At 42.5% G+C, this 15,314-nt stretch overlaps 1 protein-coding gene across 1 annotated transcript in view; it reads left to right on the top strand.

Annotated features, from left to right (window-relative positions):
* Positions 1–9,638, top strand: part of AXDND1 (axonemal dynein light chain domain containing 1) — a 117,415-nt gene extending 107,777 nt beyond the window's left edge. Inside the window, exons 23-25 of the mRNA XM_032291279.1 lie at positions 5,086–5,168; positions 6,021–6,250; positions 9,333–9,638. Coding sequence (XP_032147170.1) covers positions 5,086–5,168; positions 6,021–6,250; positions 9,333–9,412 — 393 coding nt within the window. The 3' untranslated portion in view covers positions 9,413–9,638. The remainder of the gene's footprint in view (positions 1–5,085; positions 5,169–6,020; positions 6,251–9,332) is intronic.
* Positions 9,639–15,314: the final 5,676 nt, after the last annotated feature.

The following is a 15,314-nucleotide window of genomic DNA, read 5'->3' as shown; positions in this document are numbered from 1 at the left end:
TAGGATGATGTTGGTCTCATAAAATGATTTGGGAAGAATTCCCTCTTTTTGTATTGTTTGGAATAGTTTCAGAAGGAATGGTACCAGCTCCTCTTTGTATGTCTGGTAGAATTCGGCTATGAACCAGTCTGGCCCTGGGCTTTTTTTGGGTGGTAAGCTCTTAATTGCTGCCTCAACTTCAGACCTTGTTATGGGTCTGTTCAGGGTTTCGGCTTCTTCCTGGTTTAGTCTTGGGAGGGTGCAAGTGTCCAGGAATTTATCCATTTCTTCCAGGTTTACTAGTTTATGTGCATAGAGTTGTTTGTAATAATCTCAGATGATGGTTTGAATTTCTGTGGAATCTGTGGTGATATCCCATTTATCATTTTTTATTGCATCAATTTGGTTATTCTCTCTTTTTTATTAATCTGGCTAGTGGTCTGTCCATTTTTCTTGATCTTTGCGAAAAACCAGCTCCTGGATTGATTGATTTTTTGAAGGGTTTTTTGTGTCTCTATCTCCTTCAGTTCTGCTCTGATCTTAGCTATTTCTTGTCTTCTGCTAGACTTTGAGTTTTTTTGATCTTGCTCCTCTAGCTCTTTCAATTTTGACGATAGGGTGTCAATTTTTGATCTCTCCTTGCTTCTCATGTGGGCACTTATTGCTATATATTTTCCTCTAGAGACTGCTTTAAATGCGTCCCAGAGATTCTGGTATGTTGTGTCTTCATTCTCGTTGGTTTCGAAGAACATCTTTATTTCTGTCTTCATTTCATTGTTTATCCAGTCAACATTCAAGAGCAAGTTGTTTAGCTTCCATGAAGCTGTGCGGTTCTGGGTTAGTTTCTGAATTCTGAGTTCTAACTTGATTGCACTGTGGTCTGAGAGACTGTTTATTATGATTTCTGTTCTTTTGCATTTGCTGAGGATTGATTTACTCCCAATTATGTGGTCAATTTTTGAGTAGGTGTGATGTGGTGCTGAGAAGAATTTGTATTCTGTGGATTTGGGGTGGAGAGTTCTGTAAATGTCTATTAGGATTGCTTGGTCCAGGTCTGAGTTCAAGTCCTGGATATCCTTGTTAATTTTCTGTCTGGTTGATCTGTCTAATATTGACAATGGGGTGTTAAAGTCTCCCACTATTATTGTGTGGGAGTCTAAGTCTCTTTGTAAGTCATTAAGAACTTGCCTTATGTATCTGGGTGCTCCTGTATTGGGTGCGTATATATTTAGGATCGTTAGCTCTTCTTGTTGCATTGATCCTTTTACCATTATGTAATGTCCCTCTTTGTCTCTTTTGATCTTTGTTGCTTTAAAGTCTAATTTATCAGAGATGAGAATTGCAACTCCTGCTTTTTTTTGCTCTCTATTTGCTTGGTAAATCTTCCTCCATCCCTTTATTTTGAGCCTTTGTGTATCCTTGCATGTGAGATGGGTTTCCTGGATACAGCACACCGATGGGTTTTGGCTTTTTATCCAATTTGCCAGTCTGTGTCTTTTGAGTGGGGCATTTATTCCATTTATATTTAGGGTTAATATTGTTATGTGTGAATTTGATACTGCCATTTTGGTGCTAGCTATCTGTTTTGCCCATTAGTTGATGCAGATTCTTCATCGTGTTGATTCTCTTTACCATTTGGCATGTTTTTGGAGTGGCTGGTATTGGTTGTTACTTTATATGTGTAGAGCCTCTTTCAGGAGCTCTTGTAGAGCTGGCCTGGTGGTGACAAAATCTCTGAGTACTTGCATGTTCACAAAGGATTTTATTTTTCCTTCACTTATGAAGCTTAGTTTGGCTGGATATGAGATTCTGGGTTGAAAGTTCTTTTCTTTAAGGATGTTGAATATTGGCCCCCACTCTCTTCTGGCTTGTAGGGTTTCTGCTGAGAGATCTGCTGTGAGTCTGATGGGTTTCCCTTTGTGGGTAACCTGACCTTTCTCTCTGGCTGCCCTTAGTATTTTCTCCTTCATTTCAACCCTGGTGAATCTGACGATTATGTGCCTTGGGGTTGCTCTTCTTGAGGAGTATCTTTGTGGTGTTCTCTGTATTTCCTGGACTTGAAGATTGGCCTGCCTTGCTAGGTTGGGGAAGTTTTCCTGGATAATATCCTGAAGAGTATTTTCCAGCTTGGATTCATTCTCTTCATCGCATTCAGGTACACCTATCAAATGTAGAATTAGGTCTTTTCACATAGTCCCACATTTCTTGTAGACTTTGTTCATTCCTTTTTACCCTTTTTTCTCCATTCTTGCCTTCCCGTTTTATTTCATTGAGTTGATCTTCGACCTCTGATATCCTTTCTTCTGCTTGGTCAATTTGGCTGTTGATACTTGTGCATGCTTCGTGGAGTTCTCGCATTGTGTTTTTCAGCTCCATCAATTCACTTATATTTCTTTCTATTTTGTCCATTCTCGTTAGCATTTTGTCAAATCTTTTTTCAAGGTTCTTAGTTTCTTTGCATTGGATTAGAACGTGTTCTTTTAGTTCACAGAAGTTTCTTACTACCCACCTTCTGAAGTCTGATTCTGTCATTTCATCACACTCGTTCTCCATACAACCTTGTTCCCTTGCTGGTGAGGAGTTGTGATCCCTTGTAGGAGGAGAGGTGTTCTGGTTTCGGGTGTTTTCATCCTTTTTGCGCTGGTTTCTTCCCATCTTTATGGATTTATCCACTTGTCATCTTTGTAGTTGCTCGCTTTCAGATTGGGTCTCTGAGTGGATGTTCTGTTTGTTGATGATGAGGTTATTTCTGTTTCTTGGTTTTCCTTCTGACAGTCTGGCCCCTCTGCTGTAGGTCTGCTGAGATCCACTCCAGGCCCTGCTTGCCTGGGGATTACCTGCAGCAGCTGCAGAACAGTAAGGGTTGTTACCAGTTTTCTTCTTCTGCTATCTTTGTCCCAGAAGGATACCCGCCAAGTGTCAGTCTGATCTCTCCTTTATGAGGTGGCTCTTTGGATATACAGGGGTCAGGGAGCTGCTTGAGGAGACAGTCTGTTCTGTATAGGAGCTCAAATGCTGAGCTGTGAGCTCCATTGTTCATTCAGAGCTGCTGGGCAGGTACATTTAGGTCTGCTGCAGCAGAACACATAAACCGCTTTTTGTTCCCAGGTGCTCTGTCCCAGGGATTTAGGGCTTTATTTAGGAGTTTCTATTATGCTGCTGCTGCCGTTTTTTTTTCTTCAGAGCTGCCCTGCCCAGCAAGGAGGCAGCCTAGTCACTGTCTGCCTGTAGAGGCTTTGCTGAGCTGCTGTGGACTCCGCCCAGCTGCCGAGTAAACTTCCCTGCAGCCCTGTTTATATGGGTGTAGTTAGAACTGCCTCGGCAGTGGTGGCCCGCCTCTGTTAAAGCTGAGTCTCTCTGTAGTGGCAGGTTGCCTTGGCAACTGCGGGCTGCCTTGGCAACGGTGGGCTGCCTCAGCAATGGTGGGTTGCCTTGGCAACGGCGGGCTGCCTCAGCATTGGCTGACTACCTCCGTAGTGGTGGGCTGCCTCGGTAATGGCGGACGCCCCTCCCCCACAGAGCTGGACCATCCCGGGTTCAGCTGCACTTGCTGTGAAACTCTCAATCCAGAGAGTTTCTGATTGCTGTTCTTTTGTGGGGGTGGGACCAGCCAAGTGCCTGGCTCCCTGCCTCAGAGCCTTTTTTTTTTTTTAAGTTGGTGCTCCAGTCACCTGTTGAAGAGGCGCCGGGATCTGTGTGTTTTCCCATATGGCAACTCACTGCGCTGGCTTAAACAGCGGCACTGAGATTCGTGGCACTTTTTTTGCCCTGGAATCTACTGTCCTGGTTCCCTGCTCAGTCCCCTTTTTAAACGGATGAATGGGCGACTTCCAGTGGCTCCAATCACCAGCCAAAAGGGCACCCGGACCAGTGTATTTTGTACGGAGAACCGCTGCACCGGGGCGCTGACAAAGCAGCCGCGCGGGGCAAAGCAGCGGCGCCGGCCGACACAGCCGCGCTGGTGACCCATGGAGCTCCTCCACCTGGGAATTTCCTAGTCTGTGGGCAATAAAAATGCAGCGTCCACTCACCCTCTGCACTTTCACTGGGAGCTGCAATCCTGAGCTGTTCCTAAACAGCCATCTTGGATCCCAGATCTCATTCTCATCTTTAAACCTCTCTCTCTCTCTCTTTTTTGGTGGGGATAGAGTTTTGCTCCACCTCCTGGGTTCAAGTGATTCTCCTGTGTAAGCCTCCTGAGTAGCTGGTATTACAAGTGCCTGCCACCATGCCTAGCTAATTTTTGTATTTTTAGTAGGGATGGGGTTTCACCATGTTGGCCAAGCTGGTTTCAAACTTCTGACCTCAGGAGATCCACCAACCTTGGCCTCCCAAAGTGCTGTGATTATAGGCATGAGCCTCTGTGGCCAGCCTAAACCTCATTCTAACATCAGCATTTCATCTCTTTCCTTAGTTTAACAATCTCTTAGTCAATATTTGACTAGTTTTTAAACATTCATCTAGTAGACTTTATTGAGAGCTATGATAATGAGCACATATCCCTAACAACAGGAACTGTTGGGAAATTGGAAACTTAGAGACAGCGGCTGTGGAAACTCAGCAAGAAAGCAGATTTAAAATGTCTCCACAGAAGTTTTGTTCTAGGACCATGGTAGGTTTAAGTCAGCTCTAGATCAGTATCTTACTCTCTGCAGAACACTGTGACTCTAGGAGCTTATGGATGGGCTTTATCCCACTAATTCCCTGAAGTGGTGTGTAACATTTTGTGTGTATATTCATATTGTGCATTTTCTTGGATTGGGGGAATCAATAGATTTTGTCAAATTTCTCCACCCAAAAGTTAACCATTTCATTGTTAGAGATGTGGGAGCCATAGGCTAGACCTTGAGTGAGGGGCTTTTATCCTTTTCTTCTAGACCATCTTAAAATAGGGAACCAAGCAGCCCGCCTAGCTTATACGGCCAGTTCGTATATGTGTGTGTGTGTGTGCGTGTGTGTGTGTGTTAAGGGTGTGCTTTACTGTCTATTAGATAGATAATGGGTAAAAGAAAAAGAATATTTTAGAAGGCTTGATCCAGAACATCCTGAAAAGTAGAATACTAATTGTTGAGACTGTCAGTTCATTCATATCATATTTTCTGTCAGAGAGAATCAGCTAAGCAAGGTACATTGGCCCAAAAATATCTTGAAGCAGTGGCTGTAATTGAACATATGCAGGAGAAGTTACTGTAAGTATGAGGCAACACAATGGTAAGAGGATGAATATGGGCTTGCCGGGAGATTTGACTGAGAAATTCACACTTTTTGGCTTCCCTTTGGCTCTCCTGCTTTCTTTATCCTCATGAGTGCGATGGGTATCTCCACATGTTCTGCTAGAGGCAGTGAACTACACTGCTCTGGTAGGAACATCCACTCTTATCTGCAGTGGAGAGATAGAGGAAGTCAAAATATTTGTGTGTATTGGAAGGGGGTGTTAGAGTGATCTGATCCATTGTGTTTCTAAGAGATGACTTAGGGAAATAACTGGAACTGGAGAAACTATTGTGCTTGGGAAGGAATGTTATATAACTCAAAGAGTAGAAAGGGCGATACAGTTCAGTTGGCTGGGGATGCCAGGAGAAAAGCGTAGCCATGTAGACATATAACGTGCTGTAGTAACTAAGAAGCACATCTCAAGCTGGTTTCCTTGACTGTAAAAATTTGGTTTTAGAGGTGCTAGAAAAGAAGAGATTCTGTTGAATTTAGCTTGTTGGATCACATCAGTTAAGAGAAGCCAAAAATGAACTCCTGAAAGGAAGTTCCCTGGCTGTTAATGAAGAATTTCAGATACCCCCAAATCGGATTTTACTAAGAAATGATAAATATATTCTTAAATAGCAGCATGATTTCTACTCTGACATTGGCATTCAGAGTTACTCCTGTGCCCCCAGTTCTCAGATAATCATTGATGCTGTTGCTTCCCTTATTTCTACCCTTCAGACACAGTCATCTAATCCCACTGCCTTTTAAGAAAATGAGTTTCTAAATCAAAAATACTTTTTCAACACTTTTTCTTTTGTTGTGTTTCTCTTCCATATCAGGGAGGTTGAAAATAGAGCCATGCAAGCAGAGGAAAAGTTTGAAGATGCATATGAGAAACTTCATCATACACTTATAAAAAATAAAGATCTAGAGGAGTTAGTCATGACATCAAGAAAGGAGTCTAAAGGAGAGAAAGAAAATGAAGGAGAAAGAGAAGTCAAAGAAGAAGAAGACCAAGAACAAGAAGAAGTCAGGTCAGCAGAAAATTCCTCAAAGTCTCCAAAGAAAGGTAAGGACTCCTTCTTATTTTGCTTTATTTAGGTTATATTTATGAAAGAAAATTTGGGCGACAGATATTTTAGAAGAACATTAATATCTTTAGTGCTAATCTACTAGTTTATACTTCTCATAGGAATGTGCATATTTTCGTCACATAACTATCTTATTCAAACAACTCACAAAAAGGAAAACCAAATGGATAACAATTGTGAATGAATAAACTAATTCAGATACTTATTTATAAAACTGGCAAAGGTGTTTTTTTTTTTTTTTTTTTTTTAGATGGAATCTCCCTCTGTTGCTCAGGCTGGAGTACAGTGGTGTGGTGTCAGCTCACAGCAACCTCCACCTCCTGGGTTCAAGTGATTCTCCTGCCTTAGCCTCCCAGGTAGCTGGGATTACAGGTGCCTGCCACCATGCCTGCCTAATTTTTGTATTTTCAGTAGAGATGGAGTTTCACCATGTTGGCCAGGCTGGTGTTGAACTCCTGACCTTGTGATCCACCCACCTTGGCCTCCCAAAGTGCTGGGATTACAGGTGTGAGCCACCCCACCCGGCTGTTTTTTTTTTTTTCTTTAAATAAAAGAAAACACAATGCTTTTTAGAAATGCCAACGTACAATAGTTATACAGATAATACTTGTGAGTAGACAAACACATACAACCATTTTAGTAAATAATTTGATAGTATATATGGATATCCCTTTAAAACATGCATATATTCATAATATATGCATGTTAATATATGAATAATATATGTGTGATATGTATAATATTTACATGATAATATATGCATAATTTCACACTTGAGAATCTTAATAATCCTAAATATACAAAAATTAATACACAAAGATGTTCAGTATATCATTGTGTATAATAGAAAAAATAGAAACAACCTAACTTGTTCAATTGTGAAAGAAAGATTAAATTATGCTATTTCAATATACATAAATATTACACAACCATTAAAATGGTGTTTCAAGGAGTTTTTAGTGACATGGGAAATTTTGATGTTAACTATCACATGCAAGAAACAGGATATGACATTATTTTGATGTTATGTTTATTTTATGTGAAATATCAAACACACGAAATAGGATATGACATCATTTTTAAAAGCCAGGGAAAAGACCAGAAAGAAATATGCCCATATATTGACAGACATTGTGGGTGATACAGGTTTGTAGATAATTTTATCTTTATTTTTTGGTACATGTTTGACTTCATGTGATTTTTAAAGCTATTTTATTCTATAGGGAGAGGAATTTAACTTTTCATTTTCTTATTTCTAATTAGTACTGTAATCTGCCCAGAAGCAGTTCTCAATGTTTCTAATATTAGAGGCTATGTTTTGATTTTTGCTTTCATCTCCAACCTGTGATCTGTTCCAGGACAACTCCTGGTGCAAAGGATAGTACTGGAATACATCTACTCTCTGTTTTTCTCTGTCACTCCTATTTCCACCTACCCCTCAGCAAAACCAGTGAAGTCAGCCAGCCCCTCACAGCTCCTGGGCCTAGGTACAGTGATATTAACACTGTAAGAGTGTGAGTTCATTTTTTCTACTCCTTTCAACTTTGAACTGGTGAAAATGTTATTTATTACAAGCCTGACAATCAATCCTTTAGTTTTAGGTTTGAATATATGCAACAGAGTTTTTGTGAATTTTTAAAATTTCATCTTCTTATATTCTGAATATAGTTTTATCCTGATCATTTGAAAACTAGACCTTTTCTAGATTTAGGAAGATAAATAATCAAAGCGTCCAAAAGGCCTACTTTTAAATTTAAACTAGAGAGGTTACCTCCGTATGGAAGGCAGTACTTTAGTTTTGTCCATTCTCATAGGTCTTGAGGAGTCGGTTAAAGCCAGAACTGAGAAGTTTTAATTATTTAAGGTAGAGGATTACTACAGAAAGTTAGTGTTCAGCCTGCAAACAGTAACCTACACAGATACCCAGTCACCCTTCTCCCTCCTTCCAGAAACCACCAGCAAAGTCATTGCCAGGGGCTGCTGAAGTGGAGGATGAGATGCTTTGCAAAGCTTAGGAGAGCTGCTTCCTACTCACAGCAGTCCCTGTGCCCTGCAAGTGACCTGAACAGAGTCTCCAGAAAATCCATGGGTTAGACACTTCTTCGAGTTAGTAGGTAGCCCTTTGAAAAAAATGCAGATACCTCTGGAGCAATCTGACACTGCTATATTTGCATATGTTAGTGCAATAAAATCACTTTTTTCCTGAGGCTTGTGCAGTGAAGGAAAAGAAAATTATACTGTAGTAAAAGTAGTAACCTGTGAATGCTGAGTAAAGAGAAGACCTGGACAGAGTAGGAGATGTATTTATTTTTGTTTTTATGTTAATATTTTTAATAATTAGCAAATCACTGTGCTCTGAGCTGTGACTGAAAAAAGGAATCAAGAGGGAAGTCTGCAAAGATGAATATGGCTTAGTCCTTGATCTCACTGGGGCCTACAGTTGGGTGTGGGGAAGTTACGCTAACAGTATAATACAACGAGCACATGAAAGCAACCACATGTAGGATGGACATGGCGGCAGCCCATCCGAAGGATTTAAATTGGGAAGCAGAGTGTCATGGGGCTGCTCTTCATGTGCATGTCAGGGAGAGGAGGCTTGATGTCCAGAGGCCTTCTGCACCATCGCAGGGATGGAGCTTGTGGAGGGTCTGTGCATAGGAGTCTGGAGAGAAGGGGTTGGGGAGACCACAGAAGGGTTCAGGAATGGATAAGGAAGGCTTCTGAAGACTGTCTCCATCTGAATTTTTTTTTCACCAAGCTTCTGATGTGTACAAGAGGGAAGGAGGAAATGTCCTTTTTCTTTCTCTTCTTCACTCTTTGGCCACATTTTCTCCTGCGCCAGGACCCAGAACTCAAGCAGTTAGCTGACCACACTTGACCTTGGGAAATGCATTCTGAATACCAGTAACCAACTTAGAGTCAAATTTGTGGCACATGGCTTATTTGTAGCTTGAGGGTTACTCAGGCAGAAAAACTATAAAACTTCTTTGTAAAATTAAAAACCCTCAGTAAATGTAAGATATTATTACTACAATATTCTAATTGTTTTTGTCTTTTTAGAGGTACCACGCAAGGAGGGTGCTCTCAACATTAAATCCAGAATCCGGACTAAATTTGATGACAAAACGAAACCCAAGTAGTGTCCACAGAGCTCTGGGGTTCACAATGGCTCTATCCACTGAACACACCTCAGATACTGCTATGTCATAGAGCTGATGTGGCTCAATTGGAGGGACTACCTTTGTGACAGTCACTAGAAAAGCCACAACATACAACCCAAGAGCATTTTCTCTTTAAAAGTCACAGAGATGGTTGTAGGGAGTCAGTGCATTAGCTCACTTCTCACATTAAAAATAGCTTGTGCAAAAGTTTGCTAGCCTCTTCAATTGATTTCCTAACAGAGGTCTGTGAAATGTCAGTTTCTCTCAAGAACATAATGCTTTTTGAAAACTTTGAACTCTGCAGACAAGACTTGCAAATTTAAAAAACGGATTAGTTTTTCAATTTAAAAGAGAAGATCTTGGCCAGGCATGATGGCTCACTCCTGTAATCCTAGCACTTTGGGAGGCCAAGGTGGGAGGATCACTTGAGGTCAAGAGTTCGAGACCAGCCTGGCCAATGTGGCAAAACCATGTCTCTACTAAGAACACAAAAAGTAGCCAGGTATGGTAGTGTGCACCTGTAATCCCAGCTACTCAGGAGGCTGAGGTACTAGAAATGCTTGAATCCAGGGGGCAGAGGTTGCAGTGAGCCATGTTTGTGCCATTGCACTCCAACCTGGGCAACAGAGCAAGGCTCTATCTCAAAAAAAGAGAGAGTAAATCTTGATGATGCCCTTAGGTTTCTGCAGCATTTTCAGATTTCTTATGGTTTCTGGCATTTTTATGATTTATCTGATCTTTGCAATAACCCCACAAAGTAGGTGGGGGAGATACTGTTATTCCCATTTCCCAGAAGATAAAACTGAGGCCCAGTGATTATAAGACACAGTTGCAGAGCTGACTGGTGTCAGAGCCCCTCGATTACTGTACTCATGTCTAGACTGTTTCACAATAGTGAAGGGCCACCAGGCCATTGCTCAGATGGTTTCCTTCATAGGGGCCTGTGTTGCTGAATCACCCAGAATCTCCGTTTCTTGCTTTTACTGTCTCATTTGTCTGCTCTGTTCATGACCCTGAATCCATCTAGGCAGAAGAGGTGGACTAACCTGCACATGACAACTGGATGTTCTGGGTAGTCACTCAGCGAGGGCTTCCTGCCGCCTCACTGCTCCTGGCTCACTTGCCTTTGTTCTTAATCTCTAAACACCTGTGGCAAGAGTTCTACACCTGTATTGCCTCCACATATTTGGTATATCTTTGGATTTATCTCCTAGAATTTTAGACCTTTACCTGTTCTTCCAGCCTCAGAATACCCTCTGACCCTAGAGTCCCCATCTTTATTTAAGCCAACATTGGCCAGGCCTGCCATTGGCCATCATCAAAGCATGTGAGGGATGGGTTTCAACATTCCTTAGGATGTACCCAAGACTACTAGGTGGAGTCTGGCCGGTTCCACTCTTTACCTCTTGGAAAAGAAAACATGAAATTCTTCAGAAACTCAGCAGTGCTTCTGGCCCAAATGGCAGACAAGCTGAAGCTGTTGGCTCATGCCTGTAGCTGCTGCCTGACGGAGTGGAGCCAGTCCTACCTTGCTCCTTCCCAAAGAAAATCCTCAATAGCTCTAGAAAATTTGGGGACTTTTTGTGGGGTCCCCAAATTTTTATTAATATAATTTTTATTAATTTTCCACTTCGCAGGAATGAGTTGTCATTTCCATACAAATCCATAGCCCCCATCCCTGAACATGAGCCTTGTCCCTTAGAATGTGCCAAATACCATGTCAGCTCCATTGTGTAGAAGGCTTAGTCTCTAAATACCAGCGTTATATCTGCTGCCACCACAATTAGAATGAGGTGATTGGCATTGTGGACCTACATTAGCTGAGGTGGTTTGGTTACAAGCCACCTACTCTTGCAAACCCATTTAAAAGGATACTTTATTGAAAGGATGCTGGGGGTTCAAGGATTTGAAGGGAAGTTTTGAAGAACTAGGCTAGAAACAGGAACCAGCTAGCTTTAGGTCAGACACAGTAATTCCTTCACCATCTTGCTCTAGTGCTACCACCAAATGAACTCCAATCATTTATTTCATCCTTACATTATTCTGCCAAAGTCTCAAGAGAGAGAAAGGCTACCCTGTAGTCACAAACCTCCCCATGGATGAACCAGGGATGGTGAGAAGACCTCAGAAATCTCTCTGGCTTCCTTAAAGCGAAGGAAGGACACTTTGCACTGCTGTTCCTCTAAGATGGGACACAATATGGGGAAAGGAAATCAGGGCGGTGTTAGGAAGGCATAATGAGTATTAGGCGGTTAAAAAAAAAAAGTGTGCCACAGAGAGGGCACCTGCACTGCGGCTGTCTGCAAGTTAGCCCGGACAGTTCCACTCTTCCAAGTAACTGCTCTGTGGGAAGGTTTAGATAGGGCTTGGGACCCTGCCACTCCTTCTCAGCGTGTCCCTGAAGTGGTCTCCCAAGCAGAGTGGAGGGAGGAACTTTCGCTTCTCATCACTGGCACTCAGGCTGCCAGGTGAGGCTGTTGTGCTTGCATATAGGAGACCAGCCATTCTGTGCTCAGATGTCTAGACCGAGCCATGCTGTCCTTGTCTCTAGAAAGCTGCCCTGGCCCTTGAGAGAGGAAACTGGTTAGCCTCCTCCCACTTCTCTGTGTCCCAGCCCCTAGTCTCAGTGGTGACATATTCCATGTCCTGTGGTGCCGAGTGGGTACTGTTTTGGTAGTGCATACCGTAATGTACTTAAGGATCTTAGAAAGTTTAGTGGACAGACCCCTCAACCACCAGGCCTGGCTCTTCATCACGTACCCACACCAACTCAGTGCACGTGGGCTCCATGAGATTCTCCCCTGAGAGATCCGGTTCCACTCACACAGGCGGTCTCATTGACTTGACCGTGGTCAGGTCACTTGTCTGCTATCTTGCAGCACTCAGTGACTGCACTTTCCTCTTGTTCTTGGCCTTTCCTAGCTGGAGATCAATGGCCCAGATACTACCTGGGAAACATACCTTGCATTTCACTTTTAAAGCCTGCTGGAAATTCTGCTTGCAGGCCCCAAAGCTGTCTATTCCTGGAATCAAATAAGTATCCCATCTACCAGCAAGTATTCCCCCACAGGAAACAGAGGAGTTTCTCTAAAGTTAGGAATAAAACTTCTGTAGCCCTGCTGCATAGGCCCTGCATACTTGCAAAACTGCAGTGCTTGCTATCTGAGCCCGAGGCTGAGGCAGTCTGTAGCTATATTGATACGAAGTTGTGTCTAGGGTTCATCAATACTTCCATCACTGCCTCAGAAAAATGGAGAGCTCATTCTAGCCAGGACTGCCACAGCCTCAAGGCAATCTCCCATTCAGGATTGCTAAGAACTCCACTAGTCCCTCTGATCTCAAAGATTAACTCTGCAGAGTGCAGAGTTTTGAGAAGTACAACTTGTCTAAAATGGTGCATCAAAGAACATGACCAGTGTAAGGCAGTCTTCCAGAAGTTCCCTAAGCAGTCCCATTATACAGCAGTGCGCCATTCTGCCTGGACAGTGCTTCTATTCTAGAGTGTCCAATGAAAGGACACTTGCAAGACTGCAGTGGCTTCTGTCTCTTTGGAGGGCATCCTCTTGTATTTGCAAGGTTTGGGTCCCACGAGCACCTGACCTGGCAGAGCCATACTTTAGGCTGCCTCTAGGCCAGCTTGAGAAACACATTTGAACGTCTGAAGATTAAGAGTTTCCATGATCTGTCTTGCTAAGGCAAACTGATTTTTGGAAGGCAAAATGACCCCACCCCTGCCCCCGACCCAGATGTCTGACAGATCCTGGAGTTCACAAGATACTACTAGTAATTCATCTCTCATGTTCCGCTCTGGCCATCCAAACAGTCAAACCCAGGAAAGAAGGAAAGAGAAGAGAAGGAGAAGGAGAAGGAGAAGGAGGAAGAGGGATTGTCCGATTTTTGGCTGTAACTATTGCCCACCAAGAGGAAAAACTCTTCCGTCCCATTTTTGCTCTACTAGTCCAAACTGCAGAGCCCCGGCTGCACCCTAATACTATTGGTGAGCCATGGTGGCCCTTGAAATTCTAAGGAGGGCATCCAAAGCCTCCATGGGGCACATTTCTGATGATTTTGAGCCCAACAATCTGCAGTGTCGCAGCCCTTAAGCTAGCTGCTTGCCATAATAAATTCTGGTCTGAATATACCAATGCCACATCACTATCTACTCCAAATGCACCACTGTCATAGGGTGTGCCATAGACTTATCCCACTCTCAAGGGCATGTCACTTTGGTCATCGTAGACTCCAATGACAAACTGGAACATCTTATCCCCATTTGTCAGCTTATTTCCATTCTCTTAAGACTAAAGTAAATTATCAGGAAAAAAAACTATTCCCGGAACATATCCTGGTTTTAGATTGCACTCGCCAGCTTCTCCTCCAGCCATCATTTCACAATTAGTAACCACTTGCTATGTAGCACCTGGGTCACCTCACCTAGCAAGTTCCTGAAGAATTTTACGTTTGACTATCCACTATACTCTTTCACCCAAACAAAGTTTCATAACAACATATCCCCACTATTTCCTTCCCATCAAGCCCACCAAACAGTGGAAGATACCATAGGCACTCTCCAGATATGTAAACAAAATCTGCCTTTGACAAAAAAAAAAAAAAAAAAAAAAGTGTTGTAAGGAACTATGAAGAGTCATAAAAGCCATTTTTACCTTGGTGTTCACTTCTGATTGTTCTGCTTTTGGCTTCTGTTATGCCTGACCCAGCATGACTCTACCTCCTTCTTCATTACCCATGCCAAAATGTGCTAATCTGAAATCAGGAACCATCCATATTATGGTGTGAAAAGTGACCAGCAAACCTTGGTGCCATCTTAATTCCAATAACCAATACACTGGAATGGGTATGGGCCAACACAGTGGTAACAAGAAACATTTCCCGCTTCAGGAATGCTCTGATTGCCATTGACCCTTTAAATGGGCTAAACCATCTATGACCATGGCCTGGCTGGTCCATGAAAACAAGCTGCACATCCTAATAGATGAGACATTCTAGGAAATCACCTAGGAGTTCCCCAGCCCACGGCCTATTGTTGCTTCATCAGTGTTTGCTTTTTTCTTTCTGACACCATACTCCTGGGCCTGGTAGATTTTGTTAACTGCCTTTGACTTACTTGGATATGACAGCCTTTTGTATTCTACACTTGTATTTTGGCACCCCTTCATAGTTTAGAGCTTTGCCTGTTCCTTTGGCTCCAGAATCTCCCGATGAAAGACTACAAGACTACTCAATCTATGGCTGTGAGCACTCTCACGGCCCCACAACCAAGTATGGTCCTTAGGAACAGAGACTGGGGAGACATTTTTAAATAAGATATGGAAATATTTTTAGAATTGGATTAAATAGACTTTTGAAGCAAAACAAAATTTGGAAGTTACTTCTTAATACATAGTCACTTACAAGCTGATTGTTATATCAGTGAGTGAGTTTGGCATGGTTATGTAAACATGTAGGTTTGGGAATTAACTAAGAGTCCTGTGTAAACTTAGGAAGATGCATTGCTTGGCTGAAGCCCCAGAACATAACAAGTTTGGGCTGTAAGAATATCTCAGAACCAGCTTGGAATGTGTGGGTTTTCCCAGCTGTGGGTGGAAGTAAGGAGTTGGCTTAGAGATGTAGACAGGGATGCCTCCGAGTTTGGCAACATTTCACAAGATAGCGCTAGGGATTTTGTTTATTTTTGTTTATTTTATTTTATTTTTGAGGGGTGCGGAGGGAGAGAGAGAGATGGCAGAGAAAGAAGGAATGTTGAGGTGACTGGGAGATATTAGGATAGGCAACGCGTCCTTAACTTGGGCTTTGTTTCTATCCCTTAAGCATAGTAGAAAGCAGTCTTCAACAGACAAAATGCTGCAAAAGTTTCTAGGCC

The sequence above is a fragment of the Sapajus apella genome, unplaced genomic scaffold, assembly GCF_009761245.1.
Source record: "Sapajus apella isolate SASKATOON/1434 unplaced genomic scaffold, GSC_monkey_1.0 scaffold25, whole genome shotgun sequence".
Classification (NCBI taxonomy): Eukaryota; Metazoa; Chordata; class Mammalia; order Primates; family Cebidae; genus Sapajus; species Sapajus apella.
Note: the sequence above shows the minus strand (reverse complement) of the source record. Positions and strands in the feature narration are given on the sequence as shown.